This window comes from Pelophylax lessonae (assembly GCF_965119305.1).
Source record: "Pelophylax lessonae genome assembly, chromosome: 1".
NCBI classification, from domain to species: domain Eukaryota; kingdom Metazoa; phylum Chordata; class Amphibia; order Anura; family Ranidae; genus Pelophylax; species Pelophylax lessonae.
This window is the reverse complement of record NC_138768.1, coordinates 16,674,092-16,691,842: the sequence shown is the minus strand read 5'-3', so window position 1 is coordinate 16,691,842 and position 17,751 is coordinate 16,674,092. Positions and strand designations below refer to the sequence as shown.

Genomic DNA, 17,751 nt, shown 5'->3' with positions numbered 1-17,751 from the left:
CCCCCTCACAGTCAGAAACACGCCCCTAGGTGCACATTTAACCCCTTGATCACCCACACTGTTAACCCCTTCCCTGACAGTGTCATTATTACAGTGACAGTGCATATTTTTTGGCACTGATAACTGTAGTAATGTCACTGGTCCCCCCCAAAAATGTCAAAAATGTCAGTTAGGGGTCCGATGTCGCAGTCCGATGTCGCAGTCCTACAAAAAAATCGCAGAACACCACCATTACTAGTAAAAAAATAAAAAACAACAAAAATGACATAAATCTTTCCCGTAGTTAGTAGACGCAATAACTTTTGCGCAAACCAATCAAATTACGCTTATTGCAATTTTTTCACAAAAAAATATGTACCAGAAAACAAATTGGCCTAAAATGTTAAAAAAAATTGATTTTTAATTTTTTTGGGTAATGTTATATAGCAGAACGTGAAAAATATTGTTTTTTTTTTTTTTTTCAGAATTGTCGCTCTTTTTTTGGTTATAGCACAAAAAATAAAAATCGCACAGGTGATCAAATACCACCAAAAGAAAGCTCTATTTGTGGGGAAAAAAGGACTTCAATTTTATTTAGGTACAGCGTCACATTGTCCGTTAAATTAACACAGTGCCTTATCGCAAAATTTGGCCTGGTCATTAAGGGGGCAAATCCTTCGGGTCCAGAAGTAGTTAAGAGTTACACATTATTTATACAGATGGTTTTCTTTCTTCCTAGATTAGTTATGGAGCCAGAGACACTTTACTGAGTGATAGAAAGATGTATCCAAACTTTTTCCGGACAGTTCCGGATGATGAGATGCAATATGTGGCCATAGCAAAGTTACTGGAAAGGATGAAGTGGAACTGGGTCGGGATCCTTACATCTGATGATGAATACGGAGAGAGGGAGATCCGACAACTCAGCAAACATTTATCTAATCATGGAATTTGTATTGAATTCAAGATTCTGGTGTCTAAAAAGAATTGTGATAACATTCCTCCAGAGCTGCAAACCTCAACTACGGAAGTTCTTATTATTTGTGGCTCATTTAGTCTGACCTATTACAAGTTTTTGTATAATAATGTCCCTTATCACACGGAGAAAACATTTATTCTACCAGATTCTTGGGCAATGAGTGAAATGTTTTTTATTCTCAGTAACTGCAGCTTGGTGTTCTCATACCCCCATTTCTACATAACAGGATTGCAGGAATATTTTAATAGTTTTAATCCATCCAACCACTTAAATGACCCCCTGATGGAGGATATTCTCATAACTCAATATAGATGCTTTTCAAAAAACCAAATGAAAAATTCCCTTTTTCCACTCACAACTCGAATACCTCTGAGGGACTGCAGTTTGAAGACAATTTCATTTGGTTTATATTTTCCTGATGAGAAAACATCCTATAGAGTGTTTATCGCAGTCTACATTTTGGCTCAAGCAGTACATGACATGGATTTCTCTTTTAAAATAAATAAAAAAAAATCTGAAATAAATCCACACACACTAAAGTATAAGGTGAGAGCGTTCAAAAAAATTGTCCTCGTATCTTTGTAAACTGTGTCAATTTAATAATGGAACACAATGTGCTCAGACACGGCTTTTGACTCAAAAATGACACCCAGTTTAGGTTTGTTTAGTTTAGAGGTCTTTAACCCTTTCACTGTTGGAGCTATTTTTTATTTTTGAACCCATGTTTAACCGCTTGCCGACTGCCCACAGTATATTTACACCCCCCTTCCCTTCGGACCCCTTGAACATCGCAAAAGTTTGGACCCAAACCACAAACCCTATTAAAGTCTACGGGACACAAACTTGACAACTCAAAAGTGCCAGCTTATATGCAAGGCATTGGCCAAAAAAAAGGGTATGAGGGCTCGGGTACTGCCTTGAGGGACAAGTTTAAATACATTTTTTTAAAAAGTTCCTTTAAATATGGTGCCTGGGGGGTCCCCTTAGTCTGCCTGTAAAGTGGCTTATCTGTACCATGTATAGAACCTGCTGCAGCAAAAATTACATTGAAATTGATTTCCCTGCAAGCTTTCTTTATTTTGTAAACAATGGCTTGGAGAGCCAGTCTGTATGATAAGGCCACAATTTAGTGCATTTTAGTGCATTCAGAGCAATATTAGAGATTTTTTGTATACATTCTGGTGTCTCTTTGGCAGACTTTGGATTGAAATAACAAAGTTTTGCACCACAGTTAGCAAGCCTTATGTGCAAAAGTCAAATTTTAGTACACTTAGGTCAAGATAATAATTTTTTTTTAGATAGTCTGGTGTATCTTTTGCAGGCTTTGGATAGAACTGACAGGCGTGGAATAACTGTGCTTTAGGTGTTGATGGAGTCTTTACACCTTATCCCTTCAGAGGTACTCTTGGAAAAAAAAAATCTGTTTGTTTTTGTATGTTTTGTTAAGAAACCAATGTCCAAAAATAACCTCAAAAGAAAAGTTTCAAAATAAATTTACAAAACAAATTTGGAAATTGCTTTATTCTCTCATCTTGCCATCGTTTTCCTCCTCTTCTACTCCTTGTATATATAATACATTATTACACCTTTTAAAATATTTCCAAGATGTCAAGGCAATGCCCCATCAATATACTTTTCTGTATTGGCGAGCTGCATGTAGCCATCCACAGGCCCAGGTATCCCTTGTACAGTATTCTATACCCCACTTCAGTTTCACCATTGCTGGCTTACCAGTAAGTAGAGTTGAGCGGACACCTGGATGTCCGTGTTCGGCGGGTTCGGCCAAACTTGAAAAAAAAAGTCCGCTTCCGTGTCCCGGACTTTTTCTGAACTTTACCCGGACACTGAACCCCATTGAAGTCAATGGGGACCCGAACTTTCAGGCACTAAAATGGCTCTAAAACACCAATGGAAAGGGCTAGAGTGCTGCAAATGGCAGCAAAACATAGTTAAAAGCATGGCAAGTGCTCTGCAAACAAATGTGGATAGGGAAATAACTTAAAACAACAAAAAAAACTGAAAAATAAAACAATTTTCTTCATCTGTGAAGGACGAGGCCCATATGGAGTAGGAGGGAGGTTGAGGTGGTGGTGGATGTGGCGGTGCAGGTGGAAGCGGCGGTAGAGGAGGACGAGGTAGCCAACACTGATTTTTTTCAGTCATTTTAAATTAGGGTACACCCCAAAAGAGTGAGAAAGATCAAAAATATAACAATGGCTGGGTAAGGTCGGTATCCATCTCTATTCTGCACAAGGTACGGAAAAGTCCTGTGGGATCCATGCCTGGTTCATTTTAATGAACTTGAGCTTGTCCACATTGTCTCTGGACAGGCGGCTGCGCTTGTCTGTGATAACGCCCCCAGCCGTGCTAAATACACGTTCAGATAATACACTGGCTGCAGGGCACGCCAGCACCTCCAAGGCATAAAGGGCAAGCTCAGGCCATGTGCCCAATTTGGAGACCCAGAAGTTGAAGGGGGGAGACCCATCATTCACTACATGTAGGCGTGTGCACACATACTGCTCCACCATGTTGGTGAAATGCTGCCTCCTGCTAAGACGTTCCATATGAGCTGCTGGTGCTGCTGTTTGTTGTGGTGTGCTGACAAAGCTTTTCCACATTTTGGCCATGCTAACCCTGCCTTCTGAGGTGCTGGCGGTGCCCTGCGTGCGTTGGCGACCTCTTCCTCCTCCTCCTCTGCCTTGGCCTTGTGCTTCCACTGTGGCCCCGCTGTCAGGTGGGAATGCCAGCAGCATCGCATCTACCAGCGTGCACTTGTACTCGCGCATCTTGCGATCACTCTCCAGTGAGTGAATTAAGGACAGTACGTTGTCCTTGTAATGGGGATCCAGCAGCGTGGCCACCCAGTAATCAGCACAAGTTAGAATGTGGGCAACTCGGCGGTCGTTGTGGAGACACTGCAGCATGTAATCGCTCATGTGTGCCAGGCTGCCCAGAGGCAACGAAAGGCTGTCCTCTGTGGGAGGTGTATCATCTGTGTCCTCTGTATCCCCCCCCAGCCACGCACCAGTGATGGCCATGAGCTGGCCTGGGTGCCACCCTGCTGTGAACATGGTTCCATCTCCTCCTCCATCTCCTCCTCCTCATCCTCCAGAACTGTGCCCCTGCTGGACAATTGTGTACCTGGCGTTTGTGTGTGCAGGAACCCACCCTCGGAGCCACTTGCAAATGACTGCCCTGAAAGCCTTGGAAATGTTACCTCTTCATCCTCCTCCTCCTCCTCATCCTGTGCCACATCCTCTTCCATCATCGCCCGAATCATTTTTTGAAGGAGGCATAGAAGTGGGATAGTTAAGCTGACAATGGCGTCATCGACACTGGCCATGTTGGTGGAGTACTCAAAACAGCGCAACAAGGCACACAGGTCTCGCATGGAGGCCCAGTTATTGGTGGTGAAGTGGTGCTGTTCCGCAGATTGACTCACGCATGCGTGCTGCTGCTGAAACTCCACTATGGCCTGCTGCTGCTCGCACAGTCTTTGCAGCATGTGCAAGGTAGAGTTCCACCTTGTGGGCACGTCACATATGAGGCAGTGAGCGGGAAGGCCGAAGTTACGCTGCAGCACTGACAGGCGAGCAGCAGCATGGTGAGAGCGCTGAAAGTGCGCACAGACGGCCCGCACCTTCTGCAGCAGCTCTGACATATCGGGGTAATTTTTAAGGAACCTCTGCACCACCAAATTCAGCACAGGCACCAGGCAAGGGATGTGCGTCAAACCAGCTAGGCCCAGAGCTGCTATGAGATTTCACCCGTTATCGCACACCACCAGGCCGGGCTTGAGGCTCACTGGCAGCAACCACTCATTTGCCTGCTGTTCCATGCTCCTCCACAACTCCTACGCGGTGTGTGGTTTGTCCCCCAAACAGGCAAGTTTTAAAACTGCTTGCTGTCGTTTACCCCTGGCTGTGCTGAAGTTGGTGGTGAAGGTGTTACGCTGACCGGATGAGGAGGTGGTAGAGGATGAGGAAGCGGAGTAGGAGGAGTTAGGAACAGGAGGCAAACTGAAGCGCCCTGCAATCCTCGGTGGTGGAAGGACATGCGCCAAATTGCTATCCGCCTCAGGCCCATCCGCCACTGCATTTACCCAGTGTGCCGTTAGGGAGATATAACGCCCCTGACCGTGCTTACTGGTCCACGTATCGGTAGGTAGGTGGACCTTGGCAGAGATGGCGTTGCGCAGTGCACACCTGATTTTTTCTCCCACTTGGTTGTGCAGGGAAGGGATGGCTTGCCTGGAAAAGTAGTGGCGGCTGGGCACGACGTACTGTGGGACAGCCACCAACATAAGGCTTTTAAAACTGTGCGTCTCCACCAGACGGAATGACAGCATTTCAAAGGCCAAGAATTTTGAAATGCTGGCATTCAGGGCCAGGGATCGCGGGCGGGTAGGGGGGTACTTCCTCTTCCTCTGAAGTGTTTGGGAGATGGAAAGCTGAATGCTTTCACGGGACATTGTGGAGATGGTCACTACAGAGGTGGATGAAGAGGCCGAGACTGTAGCAGAAGAGGAAGCAGGAGGAGCCAGAGACCTTTCTTGGTTTTGAAGGTGTCTACTCCACTGCAGCTCGTGCTTTGCACTTAGATGCCTGATCATGCAGGTTGTGCTCAGGTTGAGAAGGTTTATGCCTCGCTTCAGGCTCTGATTGCACAGGGTGCAAACCACTCGTGTCCTGTCATCAGCACATTTTCTGAAGAACTTCCATGCTAGAGAACTCCTTTGAGCTGGCTTTGGTGCGCTTGGTCCCTTGCTGCGTTGGGCAGTAGCAGGCGTAGTGTCTAGGGCACGGCCGCTCCGCTTCTGCACCCTGCTCCCTCTTCTGCTGTGCTGGTGGATCTGTGCGACCACCGCCTCTTCCTCCAAACTACTCAGGTCACCTTCATTCCATGTGGGGTCGAGGACCTCATCGTCCTCCACATCATCTTCCACCCAGTCTTCACCCCTGCCCTCCTTGTCGGTCTCCACAATTCTGAGTGCCGCAGCAGTTGGCACCTGCGTTTCGTCATCATCGGAGACGTGCTGCGATGGTCCTTCCATGTACTCATCTTGAGAAATAAGTGGTTGGGCATCGCTGCACTCAATCTCTTCCACTTCTGGGGCAGGGCTAGGTGGATGGCCCTGGGAAACCCTGCTGACAGAGTCATCAAAAAGAAGAAGAGACTGCTGCATGACTTGGGGCTCAGACTGCTTGCCTGATTTGCAAGGGGGTGAGCTGAAAGACGGTTGGACATTGGCTGCAGGTGCCAACTCTGACCTTTCTGCAGTAGACTGGGTGGGAGACAATGTGAAGGAACTGGAGGCACTGTCAGCAGCAAGCCAATCTACTATCGCCTCTACTTGTTCTGGCCTCCTCACTTCTAGAGGCGCATGATGCCCTACCAAATACTGCTGCAGGTTCTGTCGCCTACTCACACTTGAGGAAGGTGTTTCACTTGTGCGTGTAGCTGGCACAGATCGACCACGTCCTCTCCTTGCAACAGGAGCTCTACCAGCAGCATCACGACCCAGGCCACGGCCCCTATTTGACGGTCTCCTAAAATTTCTGTAATTTATGATCTTGCCCTAGAAAGGTGTTAATTGAATAGCGGAACAAAACAACAACAGTATCGATCGGGTGTATCTCACAGTCAAATATGCAAACTATGCCGCAATTTAATTTTTTTTACCCCAAAAGGGTGTTTATTAAATAGCGGAATAGAAAAACAGTATACAAATACAACGGGTGTATCTCACAGTCAAATATGCAAAGTATGCCGCAATTTAATTTTTTTCAAACCAAAAGGGTGTATATTGAATAGCGGAATAGAAAAAAGGATACAAAACGGTGCATCTCACACGTACAAACACAGACTAGGCCCCGATTACAATTTTTTGTACCCTAAAGGGAGGATGAGGATGAGGAAGAGGAGTAGGAGGAGTTCGGAACAGGAGGCAAACTGAAGCGCCCTGCAATCCTCGGCGGTGGAAGGAGATGTGCCAAACAAATTTAAAAAGATGTATCTCACACGTACCGATACAGACTATGCCGCAATTTAATTTTTTACACTCCAAAAGGGTGTATATTGAATAGCGGAATAGAAAAAAAATTATAAAACGGTGTATCTCACACGTACAAACACAGACTAGGCCCCGATTACAATTTTTTGTACCCTAAAGGCAGGATGAGGATGAGGAGTAGGAGTTCGGAACAGGAGGCAAACTGAAGCACCCTGCAATCCTCGGCGGTGGAAGATGCGCCCCAAAAATTGGAAACGTGTATCTCACACGTACCGATACAGACTATGCCGCAATTTAATTATTTTTACCCCAAAAGGGTGTAGATTGAATAGCGGAATAGAAAATATGATATCAAAAGGTGTATCTATCTCACATGTACAGACCCAGACTAGGCCCCGATTACTATTTTTTGTACCCTAAAGGCAGGATGAGGTGTAGGAGGAGTTCAGAACAGGCAGGAGGCAAACTGAAGCACCCTGCAATCCTCGGCGGTGGAAGATGTGCCCCAAAAATTTGGAAGGTGTATCTCACACGTACCGATACAGACTATGCCGCAATTTAATTCTTTTTACCCCAAAGGGTGTAGATTGAATAGCAGAATAGAAAATATATGATATAAAATTGGTGATTTTTCAATAGCACATGTGAACACAGCAGTGTCTTATGTTTTATGTCAAGGTCAGCTCTGCAGCAGTCTATGAAAGGAAAAAAAAAGAAAATTCTCCTTTAAGTTTGTAATTTTTAAATAGATTAGTACAGACTATGCCACAATTTAATTTTTTTTAACCCAAAAGGGTGTATATTGAATAGTGGAATAGAAAAAAGTGTATAAAATTGAAAATCACTCAATAGCACATGTGAACACAGCAGTGTCTTATGTCACAGTCAGCTCAGAGTCAGCACTGCGGCAAACAGGCTATGAAGGGGGAAAAAAAAACCCCCCTTTAACTTGTAGTAAAATATAGCTGATGAACGCTGCACACAACTGACTGATAAAAATAGATTTTCTTTCTCCCTCCTCCTCCTCCTCCTCCTCCTCCTCCTCCTCAGTGGGCTCAAGTGAGGGCAAAAAGATCATTCACTGCACCACCCCCCACACAGCAAAATCGATGTAGACTGTCCCTGCCTAATCTCCAGCCTGTCCCTAAAATGCTCAAAAAGATCGTTCACTGCACCACCCCCCACACAGCAAAATCGATGTAGACTGTCACTGCCTAATCTCCAGCCCGTCCCTAAAATGCTCAAAAAGATTGTTCACTGCACCACCCCCCACATAGCAAAATTGATGTAGACTGACCCTGCCTAATCTCCAGCCTGGCCCTAAAATGCTCTAATGACTTTCCCTGCCTGCACTCCAACCTGTCCGTGCTTGCTTTTCGGACACAATTTTTCACAGAATCACTGTCTGGCCCTAATCAGCAGCCAGCACATATGATGTGTGCTCTCTCCCTAATACTACAGCAGAATGATGCAGCGCGCTGGGTCTCAAACTTATAAAAACATGGTCACATGCTTCAGATGGCCAATCACAGCTACTAATACATTAGTAGGCATGGCTGGGATGGCTTAAGGCACACCAGTTAAACGCTTGTTGATTGGCTGTTGAAAGCCCGCCATTAAAAGCACGCCATTACATACAAAACAGGAAATAAAATGACCGAACACGGATTTTAAGCCCGAACATACAGTAAAGTTTTCAGGTCCGCGTTCGGGTAACAAAAATCCAATTATTCGGTACGAACCCGAATAATACAGTCCGTGTTCGCTCAACACTACCAGTAAGGCCATTCAGGAACTGTTTTGTGTTTAGTGGCAAACTCATTCTGCCTGATCAGTGAAAGGAAGAAAAAAATTACCCATGGAATGCTCCTAGAACACACCACCAGAGAGAACAGGAAATGGCCAGAGGTACTCTTAATTAAAAACAATCGGCCTTTCTGTAACAAATTGAAAGTACATGCACTTGTCAAACAGGTGCAAAAAAAATTGGGCTTCACAACATAACCCTATAGAGGTATGAAAGCAAGAATTGCCCTTGCTGTAAAATAAATGGAAATTATATGCACCTGTCAATCAGGTGCGGAAAAATTTGTCCGTGGGTGTTAATTGTGCTCATGAAACCTATATCAAAAAATAACATCAAGATAAAATCAACACCAACAAAGCTAGGCAGCCTAGACAGTCTTGCAGAGATTCCAGATCCCAAAAACACTTAATCAGCAACATCGGCATCAGGGGCTTGATAGCAGCTGCTATTCCAGGACTGATTCATTTTGATAAATGTAAGACGGCCAACGTAGTCTGTGGACAGACACGCTATTTTATCTGTCACAAGATATTTCATCCCTTGCTCCCTCTGGGGACTGAAAATCATCTCTTAAGGTTTAACATATGTTTTCCTCTGCGTCCATACCTCCAAAGCTGCCAGAATCCTTCTTCTCCTCCTTCTCACTCTCCTCTTGTGTTTTCTGTGGCGTGGCAAGAATGGTGTCTGCATAAAGTGGTCCTTGGGAGGAAAGGAAGTCCTTCTCTTCCTCCTGCTGTTCTGCCTCAAGTGCCCTGTCTATATTGTCATGCAGAGTATTCTCAGGAACACAAGAGGGATTGTGTCACTGATGCATGCATTGTCATGGCTCACCCTCGTTGTCACCTCCTCAAATGGTAACAGTACAGTGCATGTATTCTTGATCAACAACCATTATCATGTGGAAAAAAAGCCAAGCACCCCTAAGCCTACTCAATAATGGCCCTCTGCTGCATGTGCAGCCACTGCAGCATTGCCAACGTTGAGTTCCACCTGGTGGGCATGTTACAAATCAGGCCGTTTATGGGAAGGTAGAGTTCTGGAGGAATTTCAGCAAACCAAACACTGGCTGTGTATGACTGCCTGAAATGGTTACAGACTCTTCTGGCCAGCCTTAGAAGAGCTTGAAAACCTGGGTATCTGTTTAAGAAATTCTGCACCACCAAATTAAGGACATGTGCCATGCATAATACATGTGTCAACCCTCCCCTGTCGAAGGGTGTATAGAAGGTTAGTGCCATTATAACACACCACCATAACTGGCTCAAATTTCTGTGGTGTCCACTGCCTCTGGGCCTGCCCCTGCAGAGCTGAAAAAATCTCTGCTCTGGTGTGGCTCCTGTCTCCTAGACAGACCAGCTGAAGCATTGCATGGCATTTTTTAGCCTGACTTGAATAGCCCCTTGAATGCTTAGGGGCACTAATGGTTCATAGGACAAATCAGCAGAGGAGGGCATGGAGGAGGAGGGGTGGAGCTGACAGATCTTGCATCATAACCACCAGCTGTATGCAGATGTGGCTGAAAAACAAGCTCCAGCACTGAGCCCTGTTCTGCATCCTTCCTAGTTGCAATTAGGGATGATCGAACTTTTGAAAAGTTCGGTTCGACCAGAACACCCGAACTTCACGAAAGTTCGGTTCGGATTTCAGAACCCCATTGAAATCAATGGGACCCGAACTCCTGTAATCAAAAAACACAATTTTTAAGCCCTAAAACCCAATAAATGCCCCTAAAAAGTGCCTAGGGTTCTGGGTCATGCCCCATTAACTATTAATCACACAAAAAAAAGTTCTTAAAAATTGTCATTTTTGATAAAAAAGCCAATTATTGAAAAATTAAAAAAAAAAAAAGAGATTTTTTGATTTTTACTTTGGATTTAGTATCTGGGGGGTCTAAAAGGTGTGCATGTGAAGTTTCAGCTCTGTAGCATGTCCAGAACCATGAAAAAAAAAAAAGATAATTTTTCAGTAGAACAGGGATGTGGGTCGGGACCCTCCTTTAACTTTAACACCTATATGATCTTTTTTTCTGGTTCTGGACATGCTACAGAGCTGAAACTTCACAGGTACACCTTTTAGACCCCCCAGACACAAAATCACACAAAAAAAAGTTCTTAAAAATTGTCATTTTTGATAAAAAAGCCAATGATTGAAAAATTATAAAAAAAAAAAAAAAGAGATGTTTTTATTTTGACTTTGGATTTAGTATCTGGGGGGTCTAAAAAGTGTACATGTGAAGTTTCAGCTCTGTAGCATGTCCAGAACCCCCCCAAAATTAGCATTTTCTTATAATTTTTATTAGAACAGGTATACGGCTTCTCTACGGCGCTTTTTCTTGCATTTATCGGGCATTTTTGGAGGCAGGCATGACTTTTTTTGGATTTAGTGTCTGGGGGGTCTAAAAAGTGTACCTGTGAAGTTTCAGCTCTGTAGCATGTCCAGAACCAGAAAAAAGATCATTTTTCAGTAGAGCAGGGATGGTGGGACCCCTCTTTTACACTTATATGATCTTTTTTTGGGGTTCTGGACATGCTACAGAGCTGAAACTTCACAGGTACACCTTTTAGACCCCCCAGACACAAAATCACACAAAAAAAGTTCTTAAAAATTGTCATTTTTGATAAAAAATCCAATGATTAAAAAATTATAAAAAAAAAAAGAGATTTTTTTATTTTTACTTTGGATTTCAGATCTGGGGGGTCTAAAAAGTGTACATGTGAAGTTTCAGGTCTGTAGCAAGTCCAGAACCATAAAAAAAAAGATCGTTTGTATTAGAAAACTTTAAGCACAGGAATATGGCTTCTCTGCTGTAACACCTTGCCGGTTTAATAGCAGGCATTTTTTTGGGTTCTTTGCAGTCAGGAAAAACATCTGAACTTGTGTATAGTGGTACTGTGCACAAGTTCTGATGTTTTTCCTGCCTCCAAAACCCCCCAAAAAATGCCAGCAAAAACACACCTGGGCATTTTTTTTTTTTTGACGCTAGCGTTTTTTTGGCATTTTTTGGGGTTCTTTTGAGGCAGGCAAAACATCTTAACTTGTGTATAGTGGTACTGTGCACAAGTTCTGATGTTTTGCCTGCCTCCAAAACCCCCCAAAAAATGCCAGCAAAAACACACCTGGGCATTTTTTTTTTTTTTGACGCTAGCGTTTTTTTGCCATTTTTTGGGGTTCTTTTGAGGCAGGCAAAACATCTGAACTTGTGTATAGTGGTACTGTGCACAAGTTCTGATGTTTTGCCTGCCTCCAAAACCCCCCAAAAAATGCCAGCAAAAACACACCTGGGCATTTTTTTTTTGACGCTAGCGTTTTTTTGGCATTTTTTGGGGTTCTTTTGAGGCAGGCAAAACATCTGAACATGTGTATAGGGGGTATATATAGGTATATATGTCTGAATATATACCCCTAGACATATATAGGTGTGATAGTAGCAGAAATATATTACTGTAAATGATTTCATTAGCGCAAGCATTTATTTCTGCTACTATCACACCTATATATGTCTAGGGGTATATATTCAGACATATATGTCTATATATACCCCCTATACACATGTTCAGATGTCATGTCTGACATCAAACATGTCCTCAAAAAAGCACTGGCAGTGGCAGCCCCTGCAGCATAAAAAATGCTTGCTGGTGAGAAGCCACATACCTGTCCCGAAGCAACTCAGAGAAATGATCATTTCTCTATAGCGGTCACCCTGCTATGGAAGGGTTTTGTCACCCTGCCATAGCAGTCACTGTCAGTTAACCCTACACTACACTACGGTCCCCTGACACTTAACACTTTCCCTACAGAAACTAAATTTTTGAAGCTAACTTAAGTGTAAAGGAGCACTCTAACTACACTAGATATCCCTTTCCTCACACTAAAAATAGCTAAATGACACATTTAAAGTAAAATTAACAGAACTGCTTCCACTCTCTTCCATGTCCAGTATAACAATGCTGGGAATATGGCGGGGGCGATCTTATATACTGGGGGGCGTATTCACTAATGATTGGTCTAGGGACCCCCTAGTCACTCCAATCACATTCCCATTCTCCTGCCCCCTCAATTGGCTTTTGCTAATGGTTCTGGTCCAATCACGGGCTTTTAAAGCCCATTTCCTGAAGCATTGCATTTTGGGCGGTTCTGGTTGCCGAATTCCGAACTTTTTGGGCAAAAAGTTCTAAATTCGGCCGAACCTCGAACACCCAATGTTCGGGCCGAACCGATGGTGGACCCGAACCGTTCGATCATCCCTAGTTGCAATCAGAGTTACTCAGTTTGCATGTGAACCAAATACAGTATATCGTCTCTGACCATGCTTGCTGGAGCGTGTGTCAGCAGTAAGATGGACCTTGCTGCCGACTGCCTTGCCCAACTATGCCACAACTTTGCCTTACACGTGATGGTACAGATCTGTAATGGCCTTACGTGCAATGAAATAGCGACTGGGAACCTGTTATTGTGGTACAGCACATTCTGGCAATTCACAGAATGGGGCAGAATTCACCAAACAGAAAAGCAGAAGTTGTAAGGTTAGCAATTTGAACCAGATAGAGTTTAGATGATGGGCATGTGGGTGACAGGAAGTGTATTTTTTTATGCAGCAGCTGGGGCAAATAAATTTGCCTGCTATACTCTATAGCTGGTGGTGTGCTACTGGCAGACATGTTGCAAGGACCTGTGGCACCCTATGCTATACCATCATCCCTGTCAGTGAAGGATGCTGAGAGGTCATGAGGTATAGAAACTTGCAAGGGTTTGCCCTTGGGACTTTAAATGAGGTGCAACACACCCAATGATGAGATATAAAATGCAAGTTTATTGTACATACAGTACAATGTCAAGGGCAAAGCGTTGCAACTTTCTATGTTTTTTAGGGATGGAGGTCCGTCACGGTGCATCAGGCCATATTTTATTGTAAGGTCATGAGATATAGCGGGGGTAGACATGAAAGGTGAGGTGTGAGAAGGAGAAGAAATGTGTCCTTTTTGTAGGACTTTCAGGTCCTCTTGCCAATGGGCTGAGTAGTGGGAGGTTAAATGCCTTTGCAAGCATGTGGTACCCAAATGGCTGGTGTTTTTTCCATGCTTGATATGCTTGCTGCAGAGATTGCAAATTGTAACAGTGCAATCAGATGCGCATGTGTGTCACATACCTGGTCAGAGGCAGAAGTGCTGAGAGGGCTCCTCTTGTGGCTAAGTGCAGAACACCCCTGGAAGTGGTACAGGGAATGTGGTGCCCAAAGAAGCACAGGTTGCAAGTTGTAGTAGTCTGCAGAGCTGATCACCGGAGGGCAGCAGGAACAGGCAGGAATGTGCTGTAGGACAGGTGTCCTTAGCAGTTCTGGGTGTACTTGGCAGCAGGGAAAAGCAGGAAGCAGAAGCCAAGCCAAGAATCATACACGGTGGATCAGTCAGTAGCATAGGCAGGTAGCAGAAACTGTTACAAGCCAGGGTCATACATGGGTAAACAGGTAATAGCAGAGTCGAAGAGTCAAGCCGAGGTCAAACTTAGTAGTAGGGTTGGGGGCGAACGGTTCGGCCCAAGCATGAGTTCGAACCGAACATTGGCTGTTTGCCCATTTGGCGAACACCCGAATTATTGCGGTGTCCAACCATGTGTTCAGCCCGCCAAATGACAACAATGCACTGTGCCTCTGCACAGTGTATTGGAAGCCCTGATTGGCTGAAGCAATGAAAACTTTGCCCACTCAGAGTACAGAGCACTGTCAAAGCCATGATTGGAGAAAGTAATGATGACTCTATCAAATCATATCCCATTCTGGTGCCGCCATGGGGAACATAAGATTTGGCCAAACTTAGAGCAGGCACAATGCGAGATTTTACTGAAAAGAGCCCCATGGTGCTATAAGAATTTACCAGCAGTAATTAAGAACCACCCAACCATAGGAAATACGTTAAAAACTTGTGTGAAAATATTCCAACAAGAAAAACTTATACGAGAAAATTCTATTCTGTATCCAGTATTAGGGAACCCCCACTTTGAAATAGGATGTCAGGACAAGAAATTCAAGATATTAGCAGAGAAAGGAATATTCCAGATATCAGATTTTGTCTCAGAGACAGGATGGGTAACTATGGAGGAATTAACAGATGCCTCTGGCGATTTTTGTTTAGATTTTTGGAGATCAATTCAATTACGTCACTTTTTAGGGACATTGCAGGTACCATCTCAGGAGGATAAAACTGTTTCACCATTTGAAAAATTATGTATCCAGAAGGGGATTCTGGAACATACAATATCTAAATTATACTCCTTGATAATGTTACCAGTAGAAAGGCGCAAATTACCGTTTCTGAAGAAATGGGAGAGGGAAATGGGCATCACATTCTCAACAGAACAAGAAAATCAAATAATACGGTCAGTATTTTCAACCTCAATGTGCGTTAAAATTCAAGAACTAAATTACAAGATCTTTACCAGATGGTATTATACCCCAGTTAAATTAAACAAAATTTCTGTATCAAATACTGACCGCTGTTGGAGATGTGGGACAGAGAAAGGGACAATGTTTCACATATTCTGGACATGTTCGAAACTAGAGGGGTTTTGGGAACAGATTTGGAGGATAACACAGAAGATTATGAAAGATAACTTCCCCAAAGAACCGTCCCTCTTCCTGCTACACGCCCCTAGTAAACCGGTGCAAAACTATAGGAACTCGATTATGCCCCATCTAGTAAATGCAGCAAAGTTATGTATATCCCTCAGATGGAGAGATATCGAGCCCCCTAACATAAACATGTGGGCGAGGAAAGTGGATGAGATAAGCAATTTGGAGAAATTAGTATTATACTCGTGTCAACAAAATGATAAATATGAGGAGAAATGGAAACAATGGAAAAATTATACCAAATCAGAGGAAGGTCAACTGGAACTTATAGAACAAGAAACAGTTCAGTAGTTTGTAGAAAATAGATAAACAAAAACAATAGAAGGAGAGGGGAGGGGAGGAGGAGAGGGGAAGAAGAGAAAACATTTTTACTTTTTTATTATTATCAATATTATTTTTTTTTTTTTTTTTTTTTCGGTGTATTGTTTGGACCCCGGGGGACTGGGGAAGGGGAGAAGGAGGGAAAAGATAATGAAAATGGGAGATTTGGGATTGGTTACAGAATAATAGGAAGAAATTAGTCCCGTATATGGGAAACAGTTGTTGTGTATATTATGATTTTGGTTATTAAGATGTAAAAAGGTATTGATCATATATTCTTGTAACTGAATTTAAAGAAATAAAGATATAATTGGAAGAAAAAAAAAAAAATCATATCCCATTGCTTTTAGTCTTGCCCCACACTATAAAAGTATTCTTTCAATAGCAGCCATTTGTAGTGTGATATCGGCATGGAGAGAGATAGAACAGGGCTCTGTTCAGTGCTACTAGAGAGTTACTGAGCTCTAGTGTCCTATTCTGATTCTATTGTCAGTGTAGAATATCAATTTAGTGCAAATCTAGTGATAGTTCAGTCAGTGTGAGTGTAGTGACCATTCATTTTTACTTTAGTATCAGTTTATTTTGTGAGGGCAGGTTTACTAAATTATAGTTCAGTGCGTTAGTGCACGTTTAACACAGTATATTTCTGTACATTACTGCATGTTTAACGCAGTATATTTCTGTGTGTTACATGCCGTTTAATGTAATATATTTCTGTGCGTTACTGCATATTTAACGCAGTATATTTCAGTGTGTTTAACATACAGTTTAACGCAATATACTTCAGTGCATTAGTGCAAGTTTAACACAGTATCTTTCTGTGCATTACTGCATGTTTAACGCAATATATTTTAGTGCGTAACTGCACATTTAACGCAGTATATTTCTGTGCTTTACATACCGTTTAACACAATATACTTCAGTGCATTAGTGCAAGTTTAACACAGTATCTTTCTGTGCATTACTGCATGTTTAATGCAGCATATTTCAGTGCGTTATTGCGCATTTAATGCAGTATAATTCTATGCGTTAGTGCACATTTAAGGCAGTATATTTCAGTGCATTATGTGACGTTTTACACAGTATATTTCAGTGCGTTATTGCACATTTAACACAGGATATTTTAGTGCGTTACGTGCTGTTTAATCACTTGCCGACCGCTTACTGTGCTGCTACTGCAGCACAGTGGCTCCCCTGGGTCCAGCAACATAGACCTACGTCGCTGGACTCCTAGCTGTCTCAACAGCACTCGCGCACTTCCCGAGGCTCGCTCGGGCCGGAGGAGGAGAGGCGGCGATCACCGTCTCTCTTCCCCGATCATCGGGGAAAGTGTGCGAAGATCCGCCCACTTGTGTAAACAAAGCAGGCGAATCTGCTCTATGACAGAGAGGGAGAGATTGTAGGATTCAGCATAGCTATACCTGCGATCTCTATCTGTGTCACAGAACCCCCTCCCCCCACACGTCAGTAAGCATGAGGCATACATTTAATCCCTTGATCACCAACAGTGTTAACCCCTTCCCTGTTAATGTTATTATTACAGTAACAGTGCATATTTATAGCACTGATTAATGTAGTAATGTCACTGGTCCCCCCAAAAGTGTCAAAACTTACAGTTAGGGGTCTGATCTGTCCGCTGCAATGTCGCAGTCCCTGCAAAAAATCGCAGATCGCCGCCATTACTAGTAAAAAAAAAAAAAAACAATAAAAATGATAATGATACTGTAGTAATGTCACTGGTCCCTCCAAAAGTGTCAAAAATGTCAGTTAGGGGTCCGATCTGTCTGCTGCAATGTCGCAGTCCCGCAAAAAATCACAGATCGCCGCCATTGCTAGTAAAAAAAAAAACAATAAAAATTATCTTTCCCGTAGTTAGTAAATGCATTAACTTTTGCGCAAACCAATTAAACCAAAGATATGTAGCAGAAAACAAATTGGCCTAAAATGTTAAAAAAGTTTGATTTTTCATTTTTTTGGGAATGTTATATATCAGATTTTTTCAATATTTTTCAAAATTGTCGCTC

At 43.2% G+C, this 17,751-nt stretch overlaps 2 protein-coding genes across 2 annotated transcripts in view; one reads left to right on the top strand and one right to left on the bottom strand.

Moving 5' to 3' along the window:
- Positions 1 to 17,751, bottom strand: part of LOC309566744 (vomeronasal type-2 receptor 26-like) — a gene marked incomplete at its 3' end in the record, with an annotated part of 381,835 nt that overhangs the window by 230,920 nt on the left and 133,164 nt on the right. The window lies entirely within an intron of this gene.
- LOC309561190 (vomeronasal type-2 receptor 26-like) overlaps positions 1 to 17,751 on the top strand; it is a gene marked incomplete at both ends in the record, with an annotated part of 64,119 nt that overhangs the window by 23,400 nt on the left and 22,968 nt on the right. The window contains one exon of the mRNA XM_082264951.1: positions 719 to 1,139. Coding sequence (XP_082121077.1) covers positions 719 to 1,139 — 421 coding nt within the window. The remainder of the gene's footprint in view (positions 1 to 718; positions 1,140 to 17,751) is intronic.